We start from the raw sequence: 25,991 nt of genomic DNA, 5'->3' as shown, positions 1-25,991 counted from the left end.
GAGAAATTGATTTTCACGTACGTAGCACCAAGCTTCAATCGAAGTCAATTCTTGAAGAACAGAACTCGCATATGAGAGTTACATACACATGTTCGCAATGATGCTCACGAAAGGAGGATCAACTAAATAATGGTTTCAGATCTCGCAAAAGCATAAAACATCTCCTTAAAACTCCTTCTCTCAATTAATCAAACTATTTCTAACATCTATCAAACTAATAACACATTCCATACGTCCAGCAGGAAAAAAAGCAGCAGCAAAACTGCTTCTCCAAAAATTGGACACGTTTTGAGGGCATCACAAGTTTAAGTTTTCTCACTCACTGATATTCACTGCGAACCGTACCGCTCCGAAGATGTGGGTGCAAAAATTGTTTAACCAATTTACATCCTCTTCTGCGTGGGTGCCCTTCAAAGGGGTGTGCATTGGAAAAGAGCCTCAGTTTTGATTACTTTTCAAAAGTAATCACATTCTCCGCACTATCCGCTCCTTGTGTCGGCTCATCAGCTGTGAAAAACCCTGCCTGACCACATCACTTCAACTCTGGCCGACCGTAAAAAAAACTCCCACTCCTAATACCTCCCCAAAACACACGCTTGCCCTGCCGCTTTTCGGTAAGTAATGAACTTGAGAAGTTTGTACTCCTGCCCCGGGCAGCTGGCGGCACACATAAGATGACTGGCAGCGCAGCACACTTCTGGAATGTTTGTCTATTTGGCCAGCTGGTTTGCCGACCCGAGCCGGGATGATGGCCTAAACGAGCATGTGTTTTTCCCACCCACTCTCCCAATGTTTTGATAGGAAGGTTAGTGGCGTTGGAGGCGTGGAAGAAAAATGGTCTGCTTTTAGATACATTGAGTGATCACGCAGCACTTCCGCGGCCAAATAACGCTGGGGCAGGCGTACTTGTGCGCTCAGGGGGTGTTGCTTGTGCTGCTGGCAGCCGTATTATTTCCAAAACTTTGCCACTAGCACTGAGCTAGACAGTATTCCATTTATAGTTTATAATCCAATTTCACTGTGCAGCCGTTCCACACCGGTATGTTATCGCCACTAGCAATGCCACAATCATTGCTTCCTAATAAACAACAGCTTTCCTAATGTTTTTAATTGAATTTCCACACCGCCACCGCTCCGCCCGCCTGGTTGGGCAGCATTGTGCACGGTGGGCAAGATACGGCTCGGACAAGTGCATAAATTTACCACCGATTAGGGTGCTGCTACACGCTACAGGCTACACAAAAGGCGGGCAAGACAAATGGGGCATCGTATTTTTGTGGGGCGAAATGGTTTGTCAGTGTGGTCGCCGCCGGTGTTGATGCTGCTTTACGATAATTGTCACATTGTCGTCCCTCGGTAAGCGCGCGCGCCCGCCGCTGCGGCTGTGGCTTCGTAGATTTATCATTTGCACGCTGTAATTTGCACTCCTCCACCCGCTGCAGCGCTCCATAAATGTATGCAGCCGATGAATTGGTGCTTCCTATGTGCGTAAAATGTGCTACCATCAGCAGCCAAGTGTCAGCGAAACATTCCCTTCGCTGTCTGCCCAAGCTACCCGGGGCTTTCGTTCCCGAGGTACAGCCGCCCCGAGGCAGTGAAGCATAAGAGCGAGCAGCAGTCAAGTCAATGTATTTCGTGTGTTATATGGTTGCTTTTTTGTGCTTTCGTTTCCTACGGCTGGGAGATGGGTTGCCAGGACTGCTGATAAATAGAGAAAAACTAGTCACTGTCGGACACACGCGTCCCGGTGCGAGACGGGCGAGTGTGAGCAAGGCGGAAAATGTAATTTAGCAGCCATCCCGCTGAATTATGGCGTCGGTTTTTAGATTCCCCCAAAAAACCAACATCCACGGCACGCGGTGCACAAATTTGCCGCCGCCTAGACGTCGTGCGCGATGGTGAACGGTTTGATGGCTAGAGACAGCACTGGGATAATGTGGGTGACTCGCGGCGAAGGGGAGGGGAGCGCTTTTAAAGATGTACCAATTTATGATATTTAATTAAAACTGAAAAAAGACATGGCGTGGAGATCGGGGAAAACAAGCAGTGAAGATAAACAGGTATGAATAATTCACAGAAATAATGTAAGTGAATATAACAACATTTAGGAGCTTGAGAAGATGCTACTAGCATCCTCAGCATCCTCAGTCCCAGTTTTTAACCGCTTCCGTTAGGTTCCGTTAATGTTTTGGCTCTTTCTTGCAGAAATACACAGAAGTAAAACTCCTTTACAGGAAATATCTCACGATATATCTGTAAATATTCGAAAGTGTGGAAGATTCTATCAGTAATTAAATATTCTTAATATTATATTACAGCTGATGGATTCAATGAAGGATATTGGAATGCAAAGTTATGTGGGAGTGTTAGAAATCCTGTTGGAAAAATTTGCAAGATCATCATCATTAGAAATTACAAAACAATCTACCCAACTAACAAAATTGACATTTTATTTATTTTAATTTTTTTATCAAGACTTTGAGCCAATTGGTTTCATTCGTCTCTTACAAAATCGACAGTCTTTCTCGTTCTATTAGGTAGATCGGTAAACCTGTATAAGCAAGAAATCATGTTGATTTTGTCGCTTGGATTGTGGTATCGAATTTTTTGATAGTTTTTTATTATCGGTAAAAAATTCAATATTATGATGAGATTTTTTAGACAACTACTGCTACTGTGGGTCGAATTTTATCCTGTCAAAATTGTGCTTATATTATATATTATGTTTAGGATGCAATTTACAGTTACTCAGATTTATTCAGCATCTGGTTGTCTAACTACAAATAATTTCTTCTCAATTCTAATTCTAATCCGAACCATCCTTTACTAGATTCTCTTATTCTCCTGAATCCTGCAAGACCTCACGGCTTGTCAAATATGATCCAAATAATAAATAACGAGTTTCTTGAGCTTATTCTGTGCTCATAGGAAATTAATCGACCTTCGTGGAGTCGAAACAATTTTCCATATTTCATGTATGATAAATAGCACAAATCACAGAGGCCATTCATTTTCAAAAATTGTCGACTGAGATGCTATTATGAACGCTGTTGCGATTGCATATATCTCTCATCAGCTCAACAGCTAACATAAACTCTTATCGAAAGGATTTATTCTTACCTTTTTAGGTCTATGTATATATATATATATATATATATACGGAATATTACCAATATAAAATGATAAGAAACATTGATGAAATGGAATAAAAAATAATGTTCAGATCAAATTAAATCCGAAACAGGTGACCGAGGAATGTCAATATCATTTCCAAGCAAAAAGGTTTTGGTCAGATACCTGTTGACCTGTTGCAGAAGGCGTATTGTAGCAGAGAAAATTCGGTAGATGCCTCTTGAATAAGAACTTACATTTGTAGCATCAATGAACAAACTCACTATGCTTATTTGTATCCCGTGATCGAATACGCAGACCTTGCTACTAGGGGGGGAATTGTGATACGATCGATTTAACTGGAGCCGTCGCATTTACCATCAGTTTGCCTCTACCACGGATAGTTTTCAAATGCAACGGAAATAACATTACAATTGTCGTTCACACAGCACATTTTGCACTCTGCCCAAAATGTTATTGATCGGAAAAAATAAGTACGTCATAGTATTTTTGAAATATTTCTGAGATTTTTTTTTTATTCAGTAGAAAAGATTCCTGAGAATTATAAGTCCAGATTTAGAGAGAGATGATTTAGACATTCACGAATTATTATAGTCCAGATAAAATCTGAATATCTGTTTAACTAATGTAGCTAATATCAAGTTATAAGCAGATTTCAAGACTTACATGGCGCTCAAAGTAGTTTAAAACATATGGTGGTTTAAGATTTTGCGAGTCTTCAAATGTGCTCTATCGTACAACCATGGCTTTAATCATCGTTACAGTAGAAATATTTTGCGAAAAAGTTCGTTCGTCATAGTTCGATATGTGGTGGATATATGTTTGTATTATTATTGATTGAAATCGATTTGCTCAACTTCTAACATCAAATTTTGAAGTTCCTAACCTACTGAGAGCTCAGAGATTTTAAGTAGCATTGCAGATCCTTTTGATTGTAAACGTTGTCTAAAACATCTGTCAATCTTAAACCATTAAAAAACCTCCCTCTAATGCAAGATACATCTTCTAATGTAGAAAAAAATGGATATTGGCGTAGTGGTTTCTATGGATGTATAAATGTTTTCCCATCTTTATGGAATCATTCTCTTGTCTTTATTCAGGCGTCGCTCGTTTTGCCGTATTGCTTAAGGAGGAATCATAACAATGTTAAAAATATTTTGAATCTAAATGTAACACATGAAGATTGGACAATTTTAAAAGTTTCTCACCGTATGACGTTTGTAGTATATCAAAAAGATGTGTTAGGTAAATTAATTAAAACACAACAACTAAAAACACCAAGAGAGACCACATCGGTAACAAACGTCTATATTCACACTTCAACCACTTTATGCCAGTTACTTCCTCTTACAATGTTGCCAGCTGTTTCTAAACTCATTAGAGGACTAAACGCTCGTAACAGTGCTCTTCCCCATCGCCATTTGTCGAAGGACGACATCCTCCCGGTGCACTGACTTGCTCTCACACTCTCTTAAGTGATGTGTTAAAACTTTGGCTTCACATCCTGACGCCAGGACGGCCACGGTGTCACGGCACGGCACCAGACGCACACCAAACAAACACACACATGGATTCGATTGCTCAGTCAGCCGTTTTTTTTTTGTATGTGGATGCCGGTGTTGTAATCGGCAGGAGCACGGGCTGGCGTCGTCCGAGCGACACTACGATTAAGTGGAAAATAAAAATTAAAAACATAAAACATTCCTGCACCGGCTAACGGTTGCGAACTCGGTGTGTTTGCTGGTGTAGGATAAAAGTTTTAATGGTTGTTTTTAGCCAATATCTTTCCGCTGCCACTCCGTTGCGGCCCCGGTAAGCCGGAAATGAATCGAGCCATTTTTATGGTTTCCTCTCCGCACATACACACACACACGCACATGGATGCCCACTTGAGTCGATTTGAAATTGTGTTTAAGCGCTGCATTGCATTGATTGCCTACACTTTTTCTCCTTTCGCTTTTTTCATTTCGATTACAAACTGACTTGCCTACGAGTGGAAAGAGTGGACAGAGGATTACAGAAAAGAGACTAATAAACACGAACACACACAAGCGCTGAGGGTCCTATTCCGATTACCACCATCGGCTTCAGATGGCAGGCTTGCGAGTGGACTGTGCTAGATTAGACAGTTGGACAGTGGCAAGGTATTATCGTGACAAGCTACCGTTGTTGGGTGACAAAATCCTAATAACAGGCAGCAGCAGCAGCAGTTGATTGCAGATCGTTTATTTTAACACTCTTCCCGGACTGTTTGCGGATCATTGGGTTTGACCCAGTTGAACGTCACCTATGTCGTTCCTAGGATAATATTGTCTGCGCCTCATTGTAGTCAACAAAGCCCCTTGCACAGCTCAGTAAGTACAAGGGCTCATTAATTTGAGAAAAATCCTCCCTAATACAACTTATCGAAGCACACGCAGCAGCAAGTCACCAAGGTCCTCCGAGTGCGCCTAACGCTAGACACAAGATAAATGCATCAAATTAGTTCTCAGTTCAACTACTGCTGCCAAAATCAGATTTCCAGTGAAAGCATTATTAACTCATCATTGCTATCTCCGCCACAATTCATCATGTTTATCTATCGCGAGCACATCCATAAATCATCGCGCGTCGTCCGCGGACGGGAAAAGATGGGTCGGGAAACACACGAGAACACTTTGTGACCGTACGACAGATAGAAAAGACTGGAAAGATATTTTTTACTTCTTTTTTGTTGTTGTCGGCGTATCGAGTATTGTCTGGGAAATTTCTTGTGATGCGAGAAACGCGGGTGGATTGAATCCTAATGTCAATAGAAAAGAACCCTTTCGTCGTTTGAAGCTCGAGACGAATTAATTCACACTGGCTGGATCCTGAGAAGTAGTTGCTAGATTTATATACGCACACATGCCACCGATGTGAGATTTATGAGGCACGCTCGAGATTTCAGACACTTTGTGGAATTGAATTTCCAGTATCTTGAAGCGTTTGCAATCTAGCTGATGAGCTATTCGTGCGAAAAACGTCTTCAACTCCAATATCTGCAATACCTCCAGAAAGATATCTGACCCTAGCCCTTTCTTGCTTCGTCTCGTTTCAACAGGATGGCTGGGCGCCTTGTCGACCGCGGTGGCACTCTTCATATCACCCATCACGATCGCGGTATGCAAGCGCAAATCCACCCGGCTGACGGCTGTTATCGGCGGGCTGGTGACCGCCCTCGGGTGCCTCTTCACCTCCTTCGCCTCCCAGTTCCACCAGCTGTTCTTCAGCTACGGTAAGTCTCATACGGTACAGACGCTGCGCCATCGTTGCCGCTAGCACCAACGACCCGGCTGGTTTGTTTTGCAGGTGCGGTCGTCGGTGTCGGCGTTGGGATGACGCGCGACTGCTCCACGCTGATGGTGGCGCAGTACTTCAAGAAGCGGCGCGAGTTCGTGGAGATCTTCATCGTGTCGGGCAGCGGACTCGGCATTGCCGTGATGTCCGCCTTCATCAAGTCGGCGATCGATGCGATCGGGTGGCGGCTCGGGCTGCAGGCCGTCACCGGCACCGTGTTCATCACGTTCATCCTCGGCACCTGCTACCGGTCCGCGTCGCTCTACCATCCGCAGCGCCGCGCAATCCTGCACCTGAAGAACCAGAAGCGCAAGATCAAGGACAAGAACAAGCACGACGACCGGCCGCCATTTTTCGACTTTAGCACGCTGCGCAGCAAAACCGTGCGCATACTGCTCGCCTCGACCGGCATCGGGTAGGCATTATGGGATTCTAATTTCATCTTCAGGAGATTGGATTCTAACGTACGAGGATTTTGTTGCATTTCTTTTTTTCCGTGCAGCGCATTCGGCATCAACACACCCATCTTCTACCTTGCGCACGAGGTGCAGAAGGACGGCATCGGCGACAAGGTGATGATCCTGCAGATCTATCTCGGGCTAGCGTGGACGCTCGGCTGCACCGCGTTCGGGCTGCTGGTCGTGCGGAACAGCGTCGAGTGCCGGATCGCCCGGCAGTACCTCTGCCAGACGGCCATCTTTATGTGCGGCGTCTGCATCCTGGCGCTCACCGCCGTCCACGGCAACTACCACGGCTACGTGATGTTCGTGTGGATCTACGGCATCTTCTGCGGCGGGTACCACTATTCGCTAAAGATGTACACGTACGAGAAGGTGCGGGCCCGCAACTTTGCCCGCGCTTGGGGCTTCGTCCAGTTCGCGCAAGCCATCCCGATTGCGCTCGGCGTGCCGATATCGGGCTACATGAACGACAGCGGGTCCGGCACGGCCGGCTACTACTTTAGCTCGGGCTGTGCCATCGTCGGCAGCGTGCTGATGTTTCTGATCGATCTGCACCGGCGGTCGGTATCACGCCACAAGCACACCAGGTAACGTTGAGCTCCTGTGTGGGTCTGGCTGCCTCTTTGCTAATGTTCTTTTTTTGTCTTCCTTTTCCTCTATCCTTCCCATTCTAGGGCGAACGGTACACGCCATCTGTGCGTCTCGGAAACGTGCCCGCAGCGCCGCAAACTCTCCTTCTCGCAGGAGCCGGACAACGAGCCGGGCATCATCACCGGCAACACGGCAATGATGATCGGGCCGGAGCTGCTGATACCGCCGCTGAGCGACGGCATCGTGGAACCGATCAATGGGCTCGACAAGCCGGAGCTGACCTGCATCTCCGAGGAGGGTATCGCCGACATGGACCTGCCGGACAACCTGCTGGACGATCTGGACTACGTCGGCGACTGCATCACCTCGTGCAATAAGGTAGAGTATCCGATTCTTTTGGAGAAGGTTCAATCTCTTCTTCAACCTCAGCACGAGCGTAACTGAATCAGAGTTCAATTAATCTTTGGGGAGGTCCATTCCCAGAATTCCATGAAGTAGGGCTAGGGCCCTCTAGCAAGTGTTCGAGCAACCTAATACGACTTTTGAAGTTGTTATGAGGTCCTCAGAAAATGATTATGAAGACTACCAACCTTTTTGTCACGTTATTTCGACAACTTTGGCAAGATTCGTGGGTGTTTTATTATTTGGGAAAAGTTATAGTTTTTTGTATTCTACAGTATTATTAACCCTGTAGATCAGATTTCAGAAAAGCCAAGCACACAAGTGGGTACAGACAGGCCTTGACCGACATCGGTTGTTGAGCCAAAGAAGAAGAAGAAGAAGATCAGATTTATGTTAATATTAGAGAGATATAAATAACATTATTTAGGTTCATGAATTACCCAACTCTTCGTTCAGATTCATTCCAATGAATAATTCAAATCCATGACTTTCAATCAGACTGTCCAAGAATCTTTTGGACCGCGCTGTATGCCGTTCGCCTAGAAACTAACCCATCGTCCCATTTCCTTCCGCCAGGTGGAAAACTATCTCATGCTGAGCGAGTTCGAGAACAACCTCAGTGCCGAAGTTCCTATCCTGCTGGACAAGCGGGGCCGCCGGCTGTCCCTCTCCAAAACGAAGGCCCTGCTCGGTGGGCACCTTGGTGCGACCGGCGGCGGTACGCTGCTCGGCCACCATCATCCCGAGTGCCCGATCGAGCACGGTGCCGGTTACGGGCCGCCGGGCACGACGCCATCACCGACGATGGGCCCGCCGGGTGACACGAACGGGCTCGCCCTGCTGCATCCTCACCAGGGCCAGCAGCAGCACCACAACCATCACCATCACCATCCGCACCATCACCACCATCACAGCCATCAGCCGGTGAACGGTGATCTCGCGAAGAATCTGCCACCGCTCGCGACCAAGTCGGACGTCGCGCCACAGAACACGATCGGCGGCGGTGGTGCCGGTGGCGGAGGGCGGACCGGTGGCGGCGAGGCGGGCAAACCGGCGGGTGGAGGAACCGGTACGGCGGCGGGCGCTGCCGCCACCGGCTCCAGCACGCTCCAGCCCCAGCAACACTGCAGACTGAACAGCAAATGGCGCCCGAGCCAGCAGGTCGGGTTTCTCAACAACCGCGTTATATCTGTGATCGATGAAGCCTCAGTTTAGCTACACAAGGACGGACACACAACTTGGGGTTGGGGAACAAGCAAAACTAGGGATAGAGCTAAGAGATGTAGAGGACAGACCCGTAAGGAGCGCGCATTAAAGCAGAGTCGCAGTAGACGGCAGAGAGTGTGTGTCTGACGTACACACACACCTGGACGACCCCCAACACTTCCCCTATTGTACATAGAGCACTTACTCCGGTAGTTCGATCGATGTGTAATCGCTAGGAGAGATGCCTCACGCTTACGTTACTTAATGCGTTACTCTTACTTAATTTATAAGCTTTAGATGAAAAAAAAAACAGATGACTTAGCCGGGGAGGGTACAAGAAGAGTGTAGAGAACGATTGACTGATTTGTTGATTTTATGTTGTTTTTTAATTTGTTTTTTTTTTTTATGTTAATGTCCCTACTACGCAATAGCCCTGATCTGTGGGCTCCAATTAGTTTTGTTTTTTTTTTATTTCTCTCTCTCCCCCCATATACTACCCTCACTCGTTCACCACGCACCCTTCTCCTGCTCGAGATTCGTGGTAGTAGGCAAAAAATACTCCCCCTGTATTAGTAGCTGCAAAGGTTTTCCTCTTAACAATCACACTAGTGCACTCAGCTCCCTCCCACACGCACACACATACACACCCCTTGAAGCATCTTCAAACCTATTTTCCACTGTATTCCAAAGTATCAGATGCTATAGAATTGTATTAGAAAAAAACAACCACCAATCCCCACTTAGTAGTACCGATTGCGAGAGATGCTGAGGGGGCGCAAGGTTACGGTGGAGTAGTTTACTATACACACAAATAAATATGAAAGGAAATGGAAAACAATTTCTGTGACGAAACCCCCAGGAAACTTAACGCTGCCAATCCATCCTCTCTCTTACGCCAGGACAGGAGATAAATAAAAACCCAGTGTAAGATATAAATTGGATATACAACTATATATATACTAGGCGTTTACAACACAGCAACAAAATACTACTACTACAGTGCGCGAAATGAAAATAGCACCACCATGTATTTTGGCAACAATTGTGGATTTACATTACCGGTTGTGGTTGTCTTAGTTCAGAATGTTAAAATAACCTGTTCTACACCATTCAAGCACATTACTACGGTATATTGATGTGATATTTTTCAATTATGCTGGAATATTCTTTAACGCAGGTGCGAAACAATAATAGTATCGTTTACATCGTTTTAAACAGATACTTGAGTTAGCAGGATAGTGAAAAATGTCAAAAACTACTGACTCTCTGAGCAAAAATAGTGTTTCAATGTCAGATAGTTGAAGAATCAATACAAAAGCAGCGTATCAGTTAACAGTTGCTTATCAAAATCGTTTATGAGTACTATTTACGGTGTAGAAAATAGTGGTTTATCAAATTCTGCAACAGATTAAAATATACAATAGAATATATACCATCGTAAGCGATTCTTGATCGGGTTTAAGTCGTGCCAATTTTTTGGAATCTGTTTTTCCATCAAGACAGACTGTGATGATTTTATCTTGCTAGGTGAAATTAACCTCTAACTTGATGTCCATTGTCCTGTCTCTTACAGTATTGCAACAGTTTGCTATTGCAGTGGATCTAAATGCATATAATGTGTAATGAAATTGAACCAAAATACTTGAAATTATACACAAATAGGCCTAGACAAAGTTGTCGTTACACGACATGTCGTTACAAGCATGCATTGAATTACTTAAGGCTGGATTTCTGACAAACATTTTGAAATGATCAAGTGGTCAGCATGCTGTCCAGCTCTGACACCAGATGAAACGTCATTTGATTACCCTTGGTTGTCGTTTTGTTTTAAAATGAAGATAAATAGCAGCTTAAGCATGGTAAACTCTCTTTTGTGTGAACATTTTGAAGAGATCGAGTATCACTCGCTGTTGTTTGTATTATAGCCTATAAATGAGGGATCCATTGAACTAATTTGTATCAATAACACGTTTTCATTTCTAGAATGTTTCTAGAATCAAACGTTTATCAAAATCTAACTGGTGCTATTTTTTATATCGCACCTGTTTTGAGGTATTATGCTGAATCATAATTGAAAAAAAGTCCCATCAATATGTTGAAGTAATGTGCTTGAAAGGTGTAAGGTTATTTTTACATTCTGAACTAAAATAAATCTCATTCCGTAACGTAAATCCCCAACTATTGCAACAACAAAAAATATGGTGATTCTATTTTCATTTCGCGCACTGTATTACACTACTAGCGTATACAAACTGTACGCCTGCGTTGGGGAGGCCACTAGAAACCAACGAAGAAACAGGCACATATTGGCCATGGCTTCTCCTAGGCTGGGTGTAGGCACCGGTCCTAGGTCGAGTAGGTGAACTACTGCAGCCGAAGAAGTAGCAGCAACAGCACACATCTAGTATTGATGAACTCTGCCTGCCAGTCTGGCGAGGGGGAGCAAGCAAAACAATTCCCACTGCAGAGTTGGCAGCAGTGTGTAGATGCGCCGAAATACTGAACCGTAGTGTTTTAATAAAAACTCCCTCATAAATGAAACCAAAAAATGTGTGTTTTTTGCAGCATCTATCAACAGTTCTTTCATTAAAACACACACACATACGAACCAGCACACGCCAGGGTGTAAAACTTCATGGTTGGAGTTATTATTTCTATTTGCTTCGATAAAAACCACTTGCTTTTGTACGCGGAGCGCCAAGAAGAGACCGGAGAGCGAAAATCTAACTGTTTCTTGCTTAGTTTTGGGTTTGTTTGTTACATCTTTAATCTTTCTCCTCTTCTACTCGCTTGCTCTTCCCTGCACGCAGAACACTCGTCCTGCGTGTGCGGTGAGTAAATGGGTGCGTTTCTTTTTCATCTGTCTGGACTGTCTGTCTGTGCACTTGTTAAATTACTGATAGAGATTATTGAGAAAACGGTGTTGAAAGAGTGTTTCGTAAGTAATAAATCGGTAGTACACGCGTGCACAGGCCCAATGTCAAAACGGGAAGCTACAATCTTGGTTTCTCAGTTGGTTTTCTCGCTTTCGGTGCGCAAGGGGTAGAGTCGACTAAAGTTGCGAAGATTCAAAGGGAGCCACACGGTGCCGGCACAACAAAACTCGCCTATTGCTTTTCCTCCCGTTTAACACCGGTCAATCGTTGCAAAAGAAAGGAAAACCATTAAGAGTAACACGTGTCTGTACAGATAAATATTCATATGTATATATACGGGGAAAAGAAAAAAACGGAAGCAAACATACGTCCGTTTAACGTTTAACGCGGCTTATTTGATTTCTCTCGACTTGTGACTTATACGTGTTATTCGTTCCCCACTTTCGTTTGATTGTTTGGGAGCTTTTCCCTACCATTCATCCTGTGATCGCTCTGTCCGTCGCTCTTTAATGTAAAGATTGTTGCACCTGACTCAGTGGTGTTCTAAAACTAATACTATCCACATATAATCTGCATCTTAAGCAGCGAATAGAAAGATCTCGCAAGGGTAAAATTAAATTTTGAAAAAAACTGCCAAAAGTTGCCCGATAGTGATCTGATAGTAAAGAGTAAACTAATTTAAATGATTTCGAGAATTCGCAATCAGAAAAGCAAAAAGACACGATTTCCATGTTATTAATTCAGATAACAGCAAATCTAACCCATTGATTAATTTAAATATTTAGCTTTTGATGCATGGAAGTATTATTTTTGAATTAATTTAAAAAAAATACTCAAAACAAAGCTCTTTTTAACGCTTTTGCGGCCTCTTCAGTAATTCAATACAAATAAATTATCTCATTCAGGCGAAAGCTATTCAAAATTAAACTAAACCCTCGCGCGGTGATACTGGGTTTTCCAAGTCAGTTCCGAATGTAAAATTCGTTATTCACCGCGTGCAAAATGTTATTCCACATCGATGTGACATTTCATTTCCATCATATTTTTTTTAGTTTCTTCAGCATGATTTTCAACACTTTAACTATCAATGGGTGATACGATCTGGCTTCGAACCCCGGAGTAAAAAAAACCATAGAAGCAGCCTGTAGAGGTGTTGAAAATCATGCTAAAGAAATTCAAAATTGTTACAGGGTTTTCCAAGTCAGTTTCGAATGTAAACGATGTTATTCACCGCGTGCGAGATGTTAATCAACATCAATCCGATATTTCATCTCGTAATTTTTAATTTTTTTTTCATGTTTTTCAACACGTCCAACAAGTTGGATTGAGTTTGACAGTTGTGATGCGATGTGTTGAAAATCATGTGTAAAAACTGAAATTTCATTTTGAATACACTATTTGACAGCTGGTGAAAAACATCTGGGAGGCGGTGAATAATTATGTGTACATTCGAATACATGCATTCGAACGATTCAATAACATCCCCGTCATGGGTTCAAGCCTAGAATGGACCGTCCCCCCCCCCCATAGCAAAGAATTGACTGCGTGGCTGCGTGGTAATGAATTAAGTCTCTAAAGCCTGTATAGGCCGGCATGTCCGCGTAAGACGTTACGACAAATAGAAGAAGAACATTCGAATGTTACTTGAGGAAAACCCTATATGATGGAAATTAAATGTCAGATCGATGTGGAATAACATATCGCACGCGGTGAATAACAATGTTTACTTTCGAAAATGATTTGGAAAAAAAACCCTGTAATAACAAGGGCTACATCACAACAACACTGAAAATGAGTTTCTTTTTAAGCCGCAAGTTTGCTTGTTTTTGTTTAATTGGACTTTAATTGGACACAATACAGATCAGAATTACGACCACGTACGGTAGCGTAGACACGTTCGGTTCGGGTAGACCCGCCCATCACTAGTTAACAGAGCTAAAATATTGACGAAGACAGATGTTTGGAAACATGAACAATTGATAATTGCTGTTGCTTTTGCTTTTCCTTTTCTCCCCCGTGGCTTTCTGTCTATCTCGGGACGTGATCTGGCGATTGGATGTAATATGTTTGGAAATTCTACCCCTAAATAATACACTAAATAGGCGAATCAAACGTGCGGGGCCTTTTAATTCCGGCTCGATTGTTCGGTTCGCCTAATGCAAGTTAGTTTTGTTTTAATAGTTGCTCTACCTAACTGCTTGTCTTTAAACATGTGCCTCGTTTGCGTCTTAAGGACAACCTGCCACGTGCTTACTAATTGTGTGTGTGTGTTTGAAAAGGTCTGTATGTGTGAATGTGTGTGTGTGTGTTTATACATACGTTTCCCTAATTTATCACACAAGGATTTCTGACACCGCACCGCAAACCGTTCTTGTCTCCCTGTTTCATACGGGGTTGGGAATTCGCAAGGGAAGGGCAAGGGCAGGGCACGTGAAAGTAAAGCCTCCGCCCTTCCGAAAACCAAATAGAGACAAAACTGCCACACGTGCGGAACACACAAACGGTGTCTAGAACCGTCGACGGGAAGAATATTTGGACGAGGAGCGAGAGCGGGACCGGGACCGGGACCGGGAGCGCTTGCTGCGCTTGCGGCGCCGGTGCCGCGTGCCAGGCGACCGCGAACGACCCCGGGAGGACGACCGGTCCCGATCGTACCGGTGCCAGCGGCGCGACGAGGACGAATGTCGCGTGCCGGACCGGGACCGACGGCTCCGCTGCTGGCGGCCATCGGTCGGCGACGGCGATCGGGAGGTGCGCGAGTCGGCCGACCCCGACCGGCCGGACGCGTAGCTCGTGCGCGAACTGTGCGACGACCGGGTGTGGGACCGATCCCGGCGGTGCCGCTTCCGGTGGTGGTAGCCGTCCCGCTCGTCCGCCGGCGATTTCTTCCGCTCCTGGTGGTGTCCGCTGGACCGCCCGTCGCCCTCTTTGGTGGTGTTGGTGGTGCAGGAGGTGTTGTTGGCCAGCTGGTCTGGCTGGTCCGCTTTGCCCTTGGCCTGCGCAGACCCGCCGCTGATGCTGTATATCGTTTGGTAAGTCGGCACGTTAAAGTAGGGATTGACGGAGCGCTGGGCGGCCGTCAGCCGGGGCGCAGTGGTCGTCTTGGGGGGCCGCACGGACGCGGCGGCAGCGGCGGCGGGGATCGCGATGGTGGTGGTGGCGGTCGGGGTGGGTATCACGCTCCCGCCACCCGCCGGTTCCTCTGCCTTGGCCGGCGGCAGGCTAGCGGCGGCTGCGGCGGACAGGATCGACACGTGCGTAATGTGCGTCGTGCGCACCGTGTCCCGCGGGTCACTGAACCGCGATACACGCTTGTCGCGTCGCTTGCGTGCCACTGAAAACGAACAAAAACAACAAAAAAACAAAAAGTTCATAGAAATTCGGTCCCTTCCACCCTCCTTTGCTGTACGTACCACTCTCCTGCATTCGGCTGCCGCTTGGTGGCTGCTGCTGCTGCTCCTCTCCGTGCTTGGCACCAAACAGCGGCTTTCCAAAGTTGCCGTACCCATTGTTGCCCACCGTACGGGCTGACTCCCGGTCCGGATCGGAATCCAACCCGTCCGCCGTTCCGTCCCCATCCCTTTGGTCGCCATCCTCCGAGCCGTCCTCCTCCGAGCCGCCGGCAGCAGCCGCGCGTTGCAATTCGGCCGTGGCCGGCGAATACTCGCACACATCCTCGAGCCACTTCTCGATCAGTGCCGCCGTGGCCTTGAAATCCTGCTGCCGGATGCGTATTTTTTCCTACACGAACAAAGGTGTGTAAATGTAAGTGTGGTTGTGATTTACATTTGCTTTTACTCTCACTGTGTCGTATCAAATGTCCTTCTTACCATCATTCGTCGCATTGCTTCCGAATCGGACGCATCATCGTCGGAGGAGTGGTGATCGCTGCCATTGTCCGAGACATTGTCCGCACCTGTAGACTTTTTGCTTCGGCCATCACCCGTCTCGGCCTCTTCCTCCTCCTCTTCCTCCTCCTCATCGCTATCACAATAAATACCCAAACCTGTAAGAGAGCAAACAATTGTTTCTAGTTGGAATACAATTCGAATCTAAAACGGCATCGTAGCTAAGTGCTAAGAAGGATTAATTTTAACACATTCTTCTTCTTCTTTTTCTACTTCTTCTTCTTCTTCTGCTTTGGCTCAACAATCGTTGTTGGTCAAGGCCTGCCTGTACCACTACTGGGCTTAGCTTTCAATTACTTATTGATAACACATAGCAGGATAGTCAAGTCCTACACGTATTTAAGTCGCACGAGTTGACGACTGTTCCACTAAACCGGCCCTGACACATCACTGTACCAAAATATCACATTACAATTAGTGTTCAATCTGTTATTGGGATAATCGCCCATTAAAGATCATCTATTAAATAATAATAATAATGCGATTATCTTAAGAAGTGAACCGGGACAGTCAATTTTTGGTGTATGTTTCTTTTTAAAAAATGCTCAAATATTACGAATAATGAGCCTGATCGCCTACGAACGTCGATAAAATTTATCCTGAATTTGTTTTCCATCGGTGGATAATTTTCTCCACTGGTGGATAACTCTTTCCGATTCGAGCAGCCATTGGTTTTGCCTATCTGTCAATCACACTTTTGTTTACATTTAGAGATGTTGTTTTGCAGAATTAATTAAATAGTAAATTTAGCTTATTTACGGACCATCTAGTGAAGAATCCACACCAGAAGTGGCCTTAGACAGTACTGACTGTAGGCCTATTCAAACAATCCGGGAAAAATGTAAAACGGATGGTTGCCTGAACAAGTCTAGATGAAACAAAATCTTATGAACTGGAGGACGAGGTTTGAATCCTTTCTGAATTTGCCGCCTTCGCTGACCCTAGTCCTGTGCCATATACCATGTGCGCCCATCAACTCCAGCCACCGCGAACGTTTGATCCGTGAACGTCCGTATTTTACGCTCTCGTGCAAAAATATATTGAAACATCGCGGAACAATTATTCCGTGCAATAAGGAGTGTCCAAAACCGCTCACGGCCTCTCACCCTCGCCAGTTGATTATCCTGGGCTTAATGGCTAAAGCATCGAAGTCATCTGGCCACTTAAATTTAAACCTAGTAAGCCCCCTCCGCAATGGCGGATTTAACGATAAGCGTACTGAGTGGCCGCGGGAGGCCTCGTGGATGGAAAGTCCAGCATATATGGTGTGTACAGTAGTCTAGGAGGAGCCGCTATAATGACGAACTATACCAGCTGTAGCAAACCTACAAGCGCAACCAAACAACAGTCCCACTTACACCTATAAGTACAGCAAATAAACCGGTAATGGGGCCCTTCACGATTTTAGTCAGTTTTTTGTATGGATTTGACTGTTGGAGGCTGAAATCATGTAAACTCTCCATACAAAACCACACAAAAAACTAGCCTGCAATTTTCAGTCTAGATAATTCTAGCCACAAAGCTAGAATTAGATTCAAGTACCTGTTCGAAAAATGGCAAAACAAGGTGGTGTTTACATTTATCCCAAGGTGCATTAAAGAGATCAGGTGATGCAATATAGAATCAAAGTGTATGTAGTCCAAGTGGTCTCATAGCATTTTTTTATAATCCATTTTGAACATCACTTTTTGACAGAACGAGTGAAAACTTTTGCTCAAACTAGCTTTCTGGAGGCTTGACGAATACTCAAAACACTCTTAAAATCTTTATTCAGTAGCAGAAGCGATAAAAATCAGCCTTATAAATTCATACACCTTGGGATAAGCCAACCTATATATTATACCTACTTAGAAAGCTGCTCGAAAACTGCTATACAATGCAAACAGCTGACAGGCTGAAATTTCAGCCTAAGAACTTACAACGGAAAGGGCCCCAATATTGGATAATCTTAATTTTTAATAGTCGTCAACCGTGTATGCCCGGTATAAGGCAGGACGCAAGTAGGAAATACGAATACTCAAAACACTCTTAAAATCTTTATTCAGTAGCAGAAGCGATAAAAATCAGCCTTATAAATTCATACACCTTGGGATAAGCCAACCTATATATTATACCTACTTAGAAAGCTGCTCGAAAACTGCTATACAATGCAAACAGCTGACAGGCTGAAATTTCAGCCTAAGAACTTACAACGGAAAGGGCCCCAATATTGGATAATCTTAATTTTTAATAGTCGTCAACCGTGTATGCCCGGTATAAGGCAGGACGCAAGTAGGAAATACCTTGTTGTAGATCAATGTAAATCAGCATTATTGGGCTGAAAATACGGCTATATACGTGCCGTAATAATGGAATAAATAAATAAAAATAAACGAGGAATAAACCGTGATGCGAGCTCAACAAATTAGCGTTGGGTTTTATTAATCTTTTGTTGAGATGCACTTATATAACTCTTCAGAGAAGCGTGATTCAAATCTCGAGTCGAATCTCCAAAGATTCGTGAATCTCTAAAGATTCATGAGCTCTGAAGCTTCTTTAATCTCCAAGTATTCAGGTTGTGGAAGTTTGCAATCGGGGGTTTGCATATAGGGGAGCGTTGCAATCGACTAGGGGAATTTTGCAAGCATACTGTGGAGCTGTCGCCAGACTGTGTGTGCCGCTGTAAAAAGCTTCGAATTGATACCGATGATGCTTTCTACAAAACATCTTTTGGAGTTGTTTTCGCGAGGCATTCAGCTGTACACATAATAAACTAAATAAATCCTGCGGCATAAGCCGTAATTAAAAATAATAAATTAGAAAAATTAACGAAAATACTTTGGGGTATTTACAGCGGCAGCCACACACTGAAGACAGCTCCTTAAATGATTCGAACCCCCGTATATGATTTAAAAAATATTGAATTCGCTCGATATCGGAAATACAGTGGAACTAGGCATGTGTAAAATGAACGAGAATCGCACCGTTCGAACAGTTCGGTAAAGTGAACGAACGAACGAGATTCTTAACAAAAAGAACGACCAGGACTTTTGGAAGAAACTGACTACACCGAACGCGTTCGAACGTTCCGTCAGTGTTTGACGGCACACATAAATGTGGTAATGAAACGTGCAAAATCATATTGCTTTCTCGCTCTTTCTCGCACCGTGCGAACGGGTCGTCAGAGATCAAAATGTACCCTGTTGGTGTTGAAATCGTACCCATACAACTCAATTCCTCGAACGCCGTCGAATTTGTTCAGCAGTGTTCGATACGTGTTCTGTTGGTGTGTAAATCGTACCTACACAACTGAATTCATCGAACGCGTTCGATCTGATCGGTTAGTGTTCGATCTGTGTTCTGTTGGTATGTAAATCGTACCTACACAACTGAATTCATCGAACGCGTTCGAACTGGTGTTCGATCTGTGTTCTGTTGGTGTGGAAATCGTACCTACACAACTGAATTCATCGAACGCGTTCGATCTGATCGGTTAGTGTTCGATCTGTGTTCTGTTGGTATGTAAATCGTACCTACACAACTGAATTCATCGAACGCGTTCGAACTGGTGTTCGATCTGTGTTCTGTTGGTGTGGAAATCGTACCTACACAACTGAATTCATCGAACGCGTTCGAACTGGTGTTCGATCTGTGTTCTGTTGGTGTGTAAATTATACCTATACAATTCAATAGATCGAGCCCGTTCAAACGCATTAGTCATTGTTCGCGAATGAACTGAACTGAATTGATTGCGCTCATCATGTTTATCCATGTTTAAGTAGTTTTTTTTTTATAGAATCCTTGAGTGTGTATAAGACATAGGGTACAATATATGCTGGAGACATTTTTGCTCGTATTAGTTTTTTACATGCTAGTTTTTGGTCGGTTTTGCGATAGATTGTGTTGACCAGACAGCAGATGGGCTGATTTATTTAATGTTTTTAAATGATTGGTTTCAACCGCAGAATGAGTACTTCTTTGGCTACAGTATGCATCTATGGTGGGTAAATGAAAAAAATAACGAATGTTCTTTGTGAATAAAAACCCCATGAAAAAAAGAACGAAAGAATCGTCGTTCACGTTCGGTTCTTTTTGGTGAGCGAACTAGTTCGTTCGCGTTCGGTGAAAAGAATCGTTTTGCCCATGCCTAAGTGGAACAGTGGCTAACTCGCACGACTTAACAAAATGGCTTTCGTGGGTACAAGCCTTGCATGAGCCATCTGTCCGTAGCAAAACAAATTATCCTGCTGTTTTGAACATGCCAACCAGTCTAAAAAGCCTCTTAAGGCTGGCATGATCACGTAGGTTGTTATGGCAAGAATATTAAGAAGCTCTATGCATTTTTAGAGATTTATGATTCCTTAGAGATTCGTGCATCTTTCGAGATACATGAATCTTATGAGATTCATAGTTCTTTCTAGTTTTATGCATCTTTTGAGACTCATGAAAATGTGAGATCCATGAATCTTTAGAGATCAACGAATCTTTGAGATTCATGAATCTGTCCAACAAAGATTCACTCTGATTCATGAATCTGAATCAGATTTATCCAACACTACAACTTATGGATTATACAACTACAAATTATGGAAACCGACCTTATGGATTATACAAACCGAATAAATTGTGCGAAACCCTGTAATTGGTGCCAGCATCGCAAATGTGCTGCTATAAAGGCCATACATGCTCCTAAAAAATTACCAATGTCTTCATAATACTTATCGTTGGCAACATATTGCTTTGCAATTATTTTTGAATCATTTTCTTTTTACGATGTTTGGTCGATTGGTTTAGTCTTTTCTTCAATATCTCCCGAAATTGCCATTTTCTATTGTTTTGTACACGTTGCTTGTATATCGGCAATATTGCTGTAACCCAACGTGGCCGAGCAATTAGTAAAATAAAAATTAATAAATAAATAAATAAATAAATAAATAAATAAATAAATAAATATGTGTTGTGCTATATCGGTTTCTATTTAGGAAGAGGTTGTTGGCAACACACAACTGTTAGTCATAGTTAGGTAAACTTTTTCATCATTTTTTTTATCATCACAATCGAACATTTGTGGTAAGTACAGTGGTTCTCATAACGAGTTTCATCCCTTCCAATTACTCTATAATGACTATATGAACACCTTCAAGCGGTAACAGTAATGGTTGATCAATTCTTAAGCCCGCGTTAAGCATGGGTTGCAGCTCCAGTTCGCCTTCACGAGCAAGTAGATCAAGAATTCGTGCCAGAACACCCTTATCAATACAATTCACACTTGTGAAACACACAGCGAGGTACATTATACACTAAAATCTACTTCCTGTCCACTTCCACTGCCGAAGCCGCAGAGAGCCTCCAATATTGTCAAATAAGCCGGAAGGAACTGGAGCAATGAAATTGAACTGAACTGCTATCTGATTTAAAAAGAGTTTTGCGAGCAATTGCTCGTTATGCGAGATTTTATTCGTTAAGAGGGCTATTCATAGAGCATTTAGATTGACTCGTTATGCGAAAATCTCGTTGTACGGCTTTATGAAGGGTTTCCACTGCATTCTTCAGCACGAATTTAATTTTCAAATATTACGATAAATATTTTGGCAGCCACACTCGTCAATAGACCACACACTACATCCTACAATGATGCGACATTTCTCCTTCTGGCAATACAAACAAGTATCGAATCATGTTGCCTGAGCGATAATCTAAATTAAAGAAATGCTCAATGTTAACCTATCGTGATTTGGATTTCACATCACGACATCTGACAATCAAAAACGCATCCTGCAATCAAATGGCATTGCTCGTTATGCGAGATTTTAGTCGATTTTAAAAATGCATTTGTTGAGCATTTAGATTGGCTAGTTATGGGAAAAGCTCTTAGTAAGAGGTACTCGTTATGAGGGGTTCCACTGTAATGGAAATTTTAACCGCTACGAAACAGAAAACCACCAATAGCGGAATTTGGGGCAAGTGTGCCATAGGGGCAAGAGTGCCACCAAGCATTTTTTCCATAAAAAACTTTAGTTAAATGATCAATTGTGTACACAGTTTGTTGCGTTCCAATGACTAGGTATATTGAGCCGAATATAGATCATATAGATCATTCATATAGATCAATCGATATTTCCAATTGTTTTGAACTGATTTATGTTGCGTTTCAAAATTGAGCAGAATATTAAAATCTTTTAATCAAACAAAATAAGCTCTCAAAAATCATTGGAACAATCAACCGAGAAAATATTTACACCACCGTTAACCTGAGAAAACGTGAAATTTTGTTTTGGGGTTAGTTGAAAAAAACTTTCGTTTTGTCACTGAAAAATCTAATTTCAAAAAAAGTTACAACTTTTGGAGCAAAAGAGCCACCTCCATCTGGGGCAAGTGTGTCACCATCTTTCATAGGTGCGTGCTGTCTAAAATGTAAACATTGTTGTAGCGTGCTGCGGAATGGTGCACTGTTGTGAGCGGATTCCACCCCAGAAAAACAGAACAGTAACAAACCATACTAAGGTACAGTTGGTGGTCAAAAAGGGTTCATTGGTGACTCAAGACATGTAGGAATACATACACTAGAGACACAAACGTAACTATTTTCAATTATCTAAGAAATACGTTTATTTTAACCAGGTGGCCGTCTTGCCCCATACGAGTGGCGCTCTTGCCCGTCAACGTCAAAACAACGTCTTTTTAGACCCTTTTAAAAACGCTTCAAAAACAGTTTTGTTTGCACTTTTTTCAAGTGAAACTCATTTATAAGTGAGGAAATAGATGTAAAATGGTTATGAGATTTAAATCGGCTTTTGACAAACACGTTTTAGTGAGTTATAACATGAAATGCTTAAAGTGGCACACTTGCCCCAAATTCCGCTAAAATTTTAGAGAACATTTCAAACTAAGCTCAACAGTTTAAATAATTTGACTTCATCGAATGGAACGTATTACAGTGCACTAAAACCACCCATCGTTTAATGCACCAAACATCCAATTTAAACTTTGGTTTTGCAGTAAATGTTCACAAAAATTTTCATTTTCACTTTCACGGTACCTCCCATCACTTGCTTAGCACAAAATTAAAGTAAAGGCTTCATCTCAGCCTTGCTTACCTAATCCACCGGCTGCTGTTGCGAGCCCAACGTTGGTGGTGACGGTAACGGCCTGCTTGGCTGTAAAGGTAATTTACAAACAACAAATCGCCGTGAGTATTTCAACATTCTTCCATGCAACACACCAGCAAGCATTACCTTTGCGCTTCTGCACCTTGCCGAGCTCCTCCTTGGCGATGGCCGTTAGCACCTCGTTGGTCGTGTCCATAAAAATCTCAGTCAAAATCTTTTTCGTCTACGGTGGCGGCATGACGACCCAATACGGGCACAGGAGGCGTTTCGCAGAATGGGCGTGTTGAAGAATGGGTGGGGGAGGGTGTGTACGCTTAAGTATGAGAGGCGCGGGCCGAGTAGAACACACACACAGAATTGTACCTACCATTTTCTCCACATCCTCCTCCTTTAGCTCCACCGTTTCCCGGCGCTTCGGTGGGGCCTCTTCAGGCTCAGGCTGTTGCTCTTGTAGCAGTGGTTGCTGATACTGCTGCTGCTGCTGCTGCTGGTTCTGCTGCTGTTGCTGCTGATGCTTCTCCATGATCAGCGCTGCGCTTGGTTCCTCCGGCGGCGGCTGCCATGAAGAAAAGACAAATTGTGTAAAATTGAAATGATAAAAAAAAAACAAAACAAATAAAATACACCCACCGACAGCGAGAAGCGACTCTGCTCGCTTTCCACCTTCTCCGCCCACAGCCGCCGCTCCTGTTCGCGCTTCAGCTTCTGCTGCTTTTCCCGCTCCATCTTTTCCAGCCCCTCCCGGATCCAGGCGGGCAGCATCATGCGCTTTTCCTCGTTGATCGAGGCCGCCCCGCCGAACCCATCCTTCGCCTCGTGCCGCGCCCCATCGTTTGCCGTGGAGGAGGAGGACGTGGACGCAGCACCGGCGTGGCCCATCTTGATTTCGCGATCCATCAAGCCCGGCAGCGGCCGGGCCGGTTTGGCGGGCTGGGAGGAGCTAAAGCCACGGCGGGCGGCCGGCGGCGGTGCACCGGCTGCGCCCATCATCGGCGGCCGGCCGGCGACCGCCTCCTCCTTCGGCTGGCCCATCTGGAAGAGGTGACTGTTTTTGGCCTGCCACAGGGCGACGGCAGCCGAGGCCGATTCGTTCACGAGCGGCGGCTGCACGGTCGGGTGCGGCGGCGGCGGCACCAGACCCACGCCAGCCTTCTCGCCCCCGGCCAGGTGGTGGTGCGGCCCACTGCCACTGTTATGGGTGGGGGTGGGACCGCCCGCCGCCGACGGCCAGCCCGCTCGCCAGCCCGGCGGCCCGTCGGTCGTGGGCCAGCCGCCGGCGGAAATCGTGGGCGGTTGTGGGGGTAGCGGCATATCCCCGTCGTCCTCCCGCTCAACCTCCATCGGCGCTTCGCCCTGTTCCTCGTACTGGTCCAGCGGCTGTGGGTGGCGCTGGAGGTGGTGCTGCTGCTGCTGCGGCTGCTGTTGATGGTGTTGATGGTGTTGATGGAGCGGTTCCATTCGACCGGCCTGCACCGCCGGCCCACCGTCCCCATCGTCCCGGTCGAAGGAGGGCGGCGGGGGCGGCGACGGTATCAGGCTGGGCATTGGCTGGATCCAGGTTTCGCGCATCTTGATCCACTGCTGGGCGAGCGCGGCCCAGTCGACCTGATCGTTCGGCATGTTCTGGTAGTGGGCGAGCGAGAACGCGTTGCCGCCCGGCACGAACGCGCCCGGCAGCTGGCCTCCGTCCGACATCAGCGCAGCGTACAGATGGCCCGGATCGACCGGTCGCCCGGGCGTGTTCCCGTGGCGGTTCATCAGGCTGGAGGCAGGAGCGGCCGAAACCGCGGCACTGACTGTGTGTGTGTGTGTTGCTGTGTGTGCTGTTGTTACAGGAGCCGACGCCAGGTCGGCATGCTTTCCGCGTTGCCCCACTCCTTTAGATAGTTCTTCAACTCACTAACACACACACAAGGAGGGAAAACGTTGCCCCTGTTGTGCAGGGAAGGGCTTTAGAATGGATTCTGCAAGAAAAGCGACACGGCAAAAAGCGAAGACGTAAGACACACACAGTGGAAAGGCTGCTGGAGTGCGGGCGGGCAGGCAGGGCGCTGCGACAAACGCTCCCAATACTCACCACCACTCTGCTGTGAACGAAAAACTGTTTGGCAAAACCCGCACCATGCACACACGCACCGAGAGCGGTCAACCATGGAGGGAAAGCGTTCCCTTCCTCTGGGGGCCGCACCACAAAAACAAAAAGAAAATAACGAGAGAATCCACTTCGCAAAACGCTTCGACCTGTCCTGTCCCTGCTATCGCCCCGTACGTCAACTCGGGATCTTTTCCCCGAAATCTTCCAAGCAGGTACGAGTAGGCAGCGTGGGGAAAGGAGGCAGCGAAACCAGACAGGGGGTGTTGCTGAAACATTGGCCTTTTGTTTTCTTGACGGCTTGTCAGCCCCCGGGCCGAGGTTGCTACAGGCCAAGGTTTGTCTACGGATCTGACAAAACGTCACCCTGACCCGGAGCGCATACTGACACAATCGTTTTTTTTTTGTTTGTAGAAGAATAGCTCAACGCTCTACGTTACGCTAGCGTTACGCGTAACGCATGTTTTGTCTTATACCCAAGTAGCATTTTTGCTGCTGTTGTAACGAACGCCTGTTTTAACTGTCGTGGATTAACAAATTGATAGATAATCATGTCTCAATATTGATTATTTTTATGTGATCATGAGAAAAGCAACTACAGGCGGTGCCCGAGATACACAGTTTCTCTTATACGTGGATTAAGAGCTACGCGGTTTTCTAAATGCGATAGTTCGTTGAGCAAATTGCTCTGATTTGACACATCTATTGTAAAATTCCATACACTTTATCTTTTGAGCGAATGTTAAAAATTATTACAAAAGATTTGAAACTTATGTCCAGTAAAAGTAAATTAAATAATTGGCGGGCGTAGGCGTTCCCGTGGTACAGTCGTCAACTCGAACGACTCAATAACAAGCCCGCCATGGGTTCAAGCCCCAAATAGACCGTCCCTCCGTAGCAAGATTGACTATCCGACT

The 25,991-nt window shown here is 45.0% G+C and overlaps 2 protein-coding genes and 1 long non-coding RNA gene across 16 annotated transcripts in view; 1 reads left to right on the top strand and 2 right to left on the bottom strand.

The window, feature by feature from the left end:
* LOC120952554 (monocarboxylate transporter 12-like) overlaps positions 1–9,948 on the top strand; it is a 126,349-nt gene extending 116,401 nt beyond the window's left edge. For all 14 annotated transcript variants that reach the window (XM_040372012.2, XM_040372022.2, XM_040372002.2 and 11 more), the window contains 5 exons: positions 6,215–6,388; positions 6,463–6,865; positions 6,953–7,498; positions 7,586–7,880; positions 8,481–9,948. In XM_040372012.2, the coding sequence (XP_040227946.2) occupies positions 6,215–6,388; positions 6,463–6,865; positions 6,953–7,498; positions 7,586–7,880; positions 8,481–9,119 (2,057 nt within the window). In that variant the 3' untranslated portion in view covers positions 9,120–9,948. The remainder of the gene's footprint in view (positions 1–6,214; positions 6,389–6,462; positions 6,866–6,952; positions 7,499–7,585; positions 7,881–8,480) is intronic.
* A 1,794-nt stretch (positions 9,949–11,742) lies between these two features.
* LOC120952504 (arginine/serine-rich protein PNISR-like) lies at positions 11,743–25,453 on the bottom strand. Its single transcript, XM_040371870.2, has 8 exons — positions 25,060–25,453; positions 23,613–24,946; positions 23,350–23,538; positions 23,109–23,205; positions 22,971–23,030; positions 15,817–15,992; positions 15,400–15,727; positions 11,743–15,320 (listed from the first exon to the last, which is right to left on the bottom strand). The coding sequence occupies exons 2-8, from the start codon at positions 24,738–24,740 to the stop codon at positions 14,494–14,496; spliced, it is 2,805 nt and encodes a 934-aa protein (XP_040227804.2). The 5' UTR covers positions 24,741–24,946; positions 25,060–25,453; the 3' UTR covers positions 11,743–14,493.
* LOC125907290 (uncharacterized) lies at positions 18,967–22,957 on the bottom strand. Its single transcript, XR_007452562.1, has 2 exons — positions 19,407–22,957; positions 18,967–19,326 (listed from the first exon to the last, which is right to left on the bottom strand). It is a non-coding gene; the product is annotated as an uncharacterized LOC125907290 (long non-coding RNA).
* Positions 25,454–25,991: the final 538 nt, after the last annotated feature.

Source organism: Anopheles coluzzii, chromosome X (genome assembly GCF_943734685.1).
Source record: "Anopheles coluzzii chromosome X, AcolN3, whole genome shotgun sequence".
NCBI lineage: Eukaryota > Metazoa > Arthropoda > Insecta > Diptera > Culicidae > Anopheles > Anopheles coluzzii.
This window is presented reverse-complemented; position numbering and strand designations above follow the sequence as displayed.

Excerpts from the sequence above, each read along its gene's own strand:
- LOC120952504 (XM_040371870.2), bottom strand. The coding sequence starts at position 24,740 with ATGAACCGCCACGGGAACACGCCCGGGCGACCGGTCGATCCGGGCCAT. Across the intron at positions 23,031-23,108 it reads CAAGGTGCAGAAGCGCAAAG|CCAAGCAGGCCGTTACCGTC; the intron begins GTAATGCTTGCT and ends TTACCTTTACAG. Across the intron at positions 15,728-15,816 it reads AAGCAATGCGACGAATGATG|GAAAAAATACGCATCCGGCA; the intron begins GTAAGAAGGACA and ends TTGTTCGTGTAG.